At 35.3% G+C, this 7544-nt stretch overlaps 1 protein-coding gene across 2 annotated transcripts; it reads right to left on the bottom strand.

Moving 5' to 3' along the window:
• Window positions 1–980: 980 nt before the first annotated feature.
• Window positions 981–7019, bottom strand: LOC116307222 (F-box/WD repeat-containing protein 8). 2 transcript variants are annotated; one of them, XM_031717379.2, is made up of 6 exons: window positions 6435–7019; window positions 6020–6299; window positions 4704–4913; window positions 4224–4423; window positions 1901–2113; window positions 981–1564 (listed from the first exon to the last, which is right to left on the bottom strand). In XM_031717379.2, exons 1-6 carry the CDS (start codon window positions 6726–6728, stop codon window positions 998–1000), a joined length of 1764 nt encoding a protein of 587 aa, XP_031573239.2. In that variant the 5' UTR covers window positions 6729–7019; the 3' UTR covers window positions 981–997. The 2 variants fall into 2 exon arrangements, with proteins under 2 accessions (XP_031573239.2, XP_031573238.2); XM_031717378.2 differs by having other exon boundaries at window positions 6020–7019.
• Between the last annotated feature and the right edge of the window lie 525 nt (window positions 7020–7544).

Raw genomic sequence — 7544 nt, 5'->3', positions numbered from 1 at the left:
GTCTTATTCGAGAATAGGGTTAAGAGTTGGGGTCTTGCGCAACTTCACCAAGATAGCCCACGAAAACGAGGCTGTATCAACTTATAACCCAATGAAGACGCAAACCTTTTTATGATCCGTTATAATAATACTATTAACAATCCGGGGCACCCTCTTGCACATCTACTTCCACCTGAAAGAACTAGAATTTTACGGTCAAGAAGCTACAATTATACATTACCTAAGGTTAAGACTGAGCGTTTCAAAAACATCTATTTAAAAATATGTTAAAATTAATTAGCATTTATATTTATATTGACATTATTTGCATATACAATTATTTATTATTAATTGATGTACACAAGTATAAAATAATTATTTTAATATATTAATTTGTAATTAGGAGCGTTTGAGAGCTATTATTATTATCGGTTGCGTATTGTGAAATACACGCTCGCATAATTTGATTAGTTTGCGTGTTATTTAGGACGCGTTTTAGTTTTCTTCGTATATATGTACCTAATACTTACGCCTAATGGGCTAAGTCTTCAAAATCATAGCAGTTAACTTCATTGCTTTGCTTTTCTGTGTCTTGTGCGCAAAATTGATGGGATGTTGGAGACAAGCACTTTCACTAGAATCTGTTCCACTAATAAGTTGGATTTTCTCACAAACCGCAAACTCAAATCTTTGAATTGTCCAGTTTAAAAAAACCCAAAGTCTACCCGCTATTGACTGTGAAAAGCAAATGCGCATCATAACGAAAGTAATTACTTAGATTTTTTGGTAATAAATTGAGCAGAGATTTAAAAATCAAGTTCACGCGACTGCGGAGGCGTGTTGGGTGATATAACAAGAAGAATAAACAGAAAATATTCATTTTGGATTTTGGATGATAGACACAAAAATTCTTCTTACACCAGAGTTCTATCCTACTGCGATTGAAGTGAGGATAAGTTTTACACTGAATTTAAGAAGACCGCGTAAAGGGGGAGAAAGAAGATCGATAAACGAGAGTTTATTCGTTGATATCATCATACGGAGTCACTAGGGCAATGTTATAATTATAGCCTGTAGTATCGTCATACGATGACGAACAAATGTCCGGCACCCCTTGGGTGGCGTTATCCGAGGAGAAGTCAAATAGCCGTAACGATCCTCTACTGCGCCGATGCAAAATCAAATCATCGGCATACCAAGAGTAAGTTTGTGCCTTTTTTTCGTTCGGTATGTTAGCACTAACCATGCTTACTCTGTCAAAATGACAGAATCTAACCGGGTGACGCGCATGCGTGTGCCATAAAACCGCTGCCATTCGCTGATCCCACACAAATATATTTCCATCGTGCGCACCACTGACCACCTTCCATTCGTCCATCTGGACTGTGGTCACGTGATCTTGATGACCGCGTAAATTTATTGCGATAGTCTCAGTGCGCAAGTCATAGATACGAACGCGTTTGTCGTAACTTCCGGTGACAATGCGTTGAGGCGGAGAGTCTTTGAGGTTGAGACACGTGACCTCGTGGTAGTGACCAGGAAGGACTGACAGAAGACTTCCGGTGTGTGAGCGGTAAAGTCGTACCTGGAATAAAAAATCCTGAAGATTATCAATATGTTAAAGCTATTGCCAAAAATTAAATTTATCGTCACGTTAGATCGAACACTGACAACCATGGTATCCATCCTTTGTAGAGCGTTTTCACTCACATGAGAAGGCAGCCATAAACAATAGAAACTTTCTGCACAGTATTTGCATAAAAATAGAGTTCGATTCGCGGAGGATAGAAAATGTATTGTTTTGGTACACCATAATGGCCGCTGTGACGTTACGTGAAAACGCTCTGTACAACCGGAACCAGTTTATGAACATTCCACACTAGACAGAAAATGGCGTTATGCCAGAGCCAGCAACACGTACCGTGTTTCCAAGGATACCGTAGCCATATGGACCTACTCCAACAGCAATGACATCAGCATTACAGTCAAGACACGTGATCTTGCCACCAATCACATGATCTATTATCGTAAGGTCTTCTCGACAGGTAGGTTTTTTAATGTTAACGGTATCTCTGGTAGCTATGACAACAGAATCTCTTGAATTTATTCTTGGTAGGTATTCGATTCCTTTAATCTAAAGGACAAGTAACAAGAATACCATTTTTTTCTTTTTTCCTTATGATAATATAATATGATGTGATGTGATGTGATGTGATGTGATATGATATGATATATGATATGATATGATATATATGATATGATGTGATATGATATGATATATATGATATGATATGATATGATGATATGATATGATATGATATTATGATATATGATATGATATTATGATATATGATATGATATGATATATGATATATGATGATATGATATGATATGATATATGATGTGATGTGATATGATATGATATGATGATATGATATGATATGATGTGATGTGATATGATATGATATGATATGATATGATATGATATTATGATATATGATATGATATGATATATGATGATATGATATGATATGATATATGATGTGATGTGATATGATATGATATGATGATATGATATATATGATATGATATAATATGATGTGATGTGATATGATATGATGTGATATGATGTGATGTGATGTGATATGATATATGATATGATATGATATGATATATGATATGATATGATATGATATGATATGATATATATGATGTGATGTGATGTGATATGATATATGATATGATATGATATATATGATATGATATATATGATATGATATGATATGATATGATATATGATGTGATGTGATATGATGATATGATGATATGATATGATATATATGATATGATATGATATGATATGATATTATGATATATATGATATGATATGATATGATATGATATGATATATGATGTGATGTGATATGATATGATGATATGATATGATATATATGATATGATATGATATGATATGATATTATGATATATGATATGATATGATATGATATGATATGATATGATATGATATATGATATATGACATATGATGTGATATGATATGATATGATAGGATATGATATATGATATATGATATGATATGATATGATATGATATGATATGATATGATATGATATGATATGATATGATATGATATGATATGATATGATATGATATGATATATGATATGATATGAAATAAAATGATATGATATGATATAATGTTTTGTCATTTCAGATCATCGCCATTCCCAAGTGTATCACTTCTTTTTTTAATGGTGTTGTATGAGAAGGCACAAGAATATATAGATCTTATCAGGGATACAGGAATAGTTTTTAAAGTGGGGGCTACATTCCTTCCCTTCCTCTTCTTATCCCACTCACCCAAAAATTAGATAACATAAAAATGTAATTCTTGTAAATAGTGGGGGGGGGGGGGGGGGGGCTTTCACCCCAGTCTCTTCTGTCTATGCTTATTAGACTTTTAAGGGTGGAATACAGTTGGATACAGTACTCTATTTTGTTGAGCTTCATAGGTAAGTTATTTATTATCCAACTAAGGTTACTTTTTCCCTAAAAAAGAATTCAAAACAAATATTTTTATATTATAAAAAAACTAGTTTTCAAAACCTTTTTTTTACTGTACAAAATAACTTACTGTAGAGTACAAATCTTGCAAGATATTTCAACTCACTCCAGGCTTTCTCCTGCATTATTTGTACTCTAATTTGAATAGTTGGATAATAAGGAGATTTATTCAGGTTGAATATGAGTCTGCTAAACCCATGAATTAAAAATCATATTAGCAATGTGAAAAGATATCAATTCAAGGTAAACTGGAAACAGTAAGTTTTGTTTTCTTATCAACCCTAAATGTGTAGTAAACAAATTATTGTTACATGTAACGTCTTGTCTTCCATATCATATCATTGCTCGCTGACTCACTTGTTCATGAAATGATATTTCACTTGTGAATAAAAATGACATGATGTTCTTAACATCTGATAAACTCTTTATCCAGGGACGTAGTGATCTATCAATTATAGGGGGGGGGGGGCAATGTTTCAATTTTGATACTGAAAGCAAACTTTTGCTTGCCCCCTCCCCCCTAAATGGGCCCCCTCCCTACCACTAGTGTCTGTATCTCGAACAAGGAATTTTTAACTATCAAGGGGATGAAAAATGGTGTGAAATGTGAAGAAATAGTGAATACAGCTAAACCAAAAAGGTGTATTGCTCAGAACCTTACCTGGGTTTCAAATGTTTTTTGTTCATGACAATGCCACTGACCGTTAACATCTGCAACATCAATCCTCATTTCATGACTAGATGCCGCAATGCATGTTGGTTCATTCTTTGTAGCTAAAGCTATGGTCCTAACAGACCCTTCCAAGTGACAATGATAAAGAGGTGAGGTGGAGAGAGTGTTATGCCACAGATTTAGATTCCCTAACATGATACAATATGATAATGAGAAAAAAAGGAAGTACTAAAAAAGCACACAAGTGTTGTATGAGATATCAGACCATGTGATGCCACTTTTGGTAGTTGATTCTTTCATGTGTAATTATTTTAACATGTTTGTTATAAAAGAACAGTTCTCAGGGATCATGTGATCTAAAATGGGCAATTTGCATTCAAAGTTAAATACAGTAGGTCTATCCTTACAAGTTTAATTTCGCTTCATATAGGAGGTAGTATGACTGGAAAATCATGGTACAGTACATACCATCTGAAAATCCAGCGGCACAAAGTTTGTCAGTAACTGCAGTACACGTTGGGTAAGATTGCTGCTGCTGCGGCAGCCCATCAGAAAACCTTTCCAATATTTTAAATGTCGCTCTTTGGTCCTCCTTTATATCCCATAAGAGAACAGCATTGGATGAATAACCAGCACATAACAGGTTATTACACTTGGACATAGCACAGAGACTTCCTCCTGTCAAAACAAAAGAGTTTTATGAAAATTTACATAGCCCCAAGGGTCAGTTAAAATTAGCAGGAGTTTATATGTGTGGGTGTATCGAGGAGCTGGGGAGATGAAATATTAAAACTCAAAACATGTTGATTTTTACTGTGACTCTCCCAGAATATTGGACAGAGTTACTCTCTACTAAAATAGTCCCCTTCACAGTTCCCTGCTCCATCTTGAAAGGTAGCTGTGCTCTTGCATCGAAGCAAGACAAACGGTCAGCCTGCAATGATAGAGACCTTTTTTAACACGTCCTTTAATTATTAACATCATCTCAATCATTGCAAGCTCACCCTTCCTCTCACTTATATGCAAAGGTATGGCTACCTTTGAAGATGGTGCAGGGAACTGTGAAGGGGACTATTGCACAAAATTTAAACCTCCTTTTTGATTTTCTCTTTCACCACTCCTCTCTTCACACTCCTCTTAAAACTCAATTATAAGTTGTCCTGACCTATATTTTTTTTACTATTTCAGATTGTGTCATTCTCTTTTTGTTTGAGACATTATTATTGAAAACAACTTGGACAAAGAGACTCATTCTCAAGAAAATGACATGCGAATCTGAAATGGGAAAACATCATTTAGATTTTCTTTCTTATTCTACTAAATTTCTGTCCCTATTTTAACCCTGTCACTACTAGAGGCTAAAAGGGTCCAACACAGACTTGGAACATAAAAAGGGTGTTTCTTATTTCTCAAATAATATCAAAATCAAAAACATATGCTCAGTATATATTAGGGCCTTATGACACACATCAAAGCAGTTGATAAAATCTGATTGGGTAATGATCCAAAAGACAAAAACCCACATGTTTCAACACATAGAAATGTCCTAGGGTGGCCATGGGTAATTGAAAATCAAAAATGTCTTTCCACTGGCCACTTTTTGCTGCTCTGGGAAAAATGTTGCATTTCCATTTGGCTGCATTTGGCCACTCTTGTAGTGAAAGGGTTAATATTTTTATTAGTGTTGTATGCAGCCACTATTAATAGTGTCATCATTAATAGCCGCTTCATAGGAGACTATATTAATAAATATAGAGGCTCCTTTTAACTTTGTTATTTCTCACCCCTTTCATATTCCAAGGCATCTATTCTACAGATTCTTTCTTTCCATCTACTTCTCAGCTGTCTTTCTTGTACTACTGCTTTATGAACAAACTCTTTCCAGTCTACATGGTCTAAGATCCCAGCAGTCTTGCCATCAACAAAACCCAACTTAACACCCAAGCTGAACCACAGTAATCCATCTTCAGCTAAATTTCTCCATGATTTGCTGACTGATGCACAGTGGCAAAGATCTCGTATAGTCAGGTGTGTAAAAATGTTTAAACCAATCTCTCTTGGCAACTGTAGATCAAAAAAAGGAATCACAGTAATTTCATCGATGTCAGCAATCAATAGCTCTAATAAATTTTCATCTGCTTTCTTGTCAATTTTTTGCTTCTTAGCATGACTTTTATTATTCTTTTCTTGTTCTTTCACCTCTGGATTTGGTAAGTTCAAAAGCACTAAATCCTTAGGATCCTTCGAATCTTCGCTAGTGGATTTCTTCTCATTGCCATGGTTCGATAAAAAGAATCCGGCTGTTCCTTCAAATTCACTTTTAGCTTTTTCTCTATCCTTTTCTTCTTGGGTAATCAAACAAACTTCTTTCCATTCAGTCGAGCTCTTTTCTTCCTTGTCTATTGACTTTCCATTCAATCCTTTCCGCGAGATATCAAGCTCTTTTTTCCATTCTAGGAGAAATTTTTGAAGCTCGCCTGGCTCCTTACTCATGGTAAAGTTACTTTATGAGTATCAGGCGATGATTGCAAGATTCAAAGCGACATAAATACAGAAATTACATTTTTCAAAGTACTATGTTTTCAGATTATCTCCTCACTTCAGTAGTTTTTGACTTTCTTCGTTCAAAGAATCAACATGTAAAAATATAAAAAACCCACAAAAGCATCAGTCAAGACTACAGATACCGTTTTCGTACATGCTGGGAAAAATCCAAAAAAAGAAAAGTCTTTAAAAAATTAATCCTTTTACGGATTCTGGTGAAAAAATATCATGTCGGTCAGTGTAATTTTCTATGACATGCCCCAGACCACAAACTTTGCGGGCTCAGATAATTTAGGCATGCAAAGAATGTGAAGAATGCTAGTCGAGAAGATTATCTGGAAAATAGTTTCTTATTTTCCATTGTTCCAGTTAACAATTATTTTAATGTGCTTGTTTTAAAGCTTGTTTTATAGATTTAAAGAGATTAGGGACCGCTCATTATTCAACTGGGGGAGGGGGCTGGGTGAGGAATTGGAAAAGGACCCCTTCCACTATCCGTAGTCCTTCACCTGAAATTTCAAGTCCCCTCCCTTACCACCATTTGCATTGCTACGCGGCCACCCCAGACAAAAATCGCGACTAGCACTTTGCAATAGACTGCCGCCAATCAAACACGTTGACATCATTTACACGCGTGTGTGATTCAAAAGGCGCCAAAACTTGTCGATTGTTTACAATTATTATGAGCCACACTCACCGGGCCTACCGGGCCGATCCAAACGCAAGAAGTCAACGTGTTCGATTGACGGCAGTCTATTGCAAAGT

Source organism: Actinia tenebrosa, unplaced genomic scaffold (genome assembly GCF_029948245.1).
Source record: "Actinia tenebrosa isolate PJP-AT-01 unplaced genomic scaffold, QUT_ActTen_1.0 PGA_scaffold1__47_contigs__length_23844297, whole genome shotgun sequence".
Taxonomy (NCBI): Eukaryota; Metazoa; Cnidaria; class Anthozoa; order Actiniaria; family Actiniidae; genus Actinia; species Actinia tenebrosa.
The sequence above is the reverse complement of the archived record's forward strand: the minus strand, read 5'-3'. Positions and strand labels throughout refer to the sequence as shown.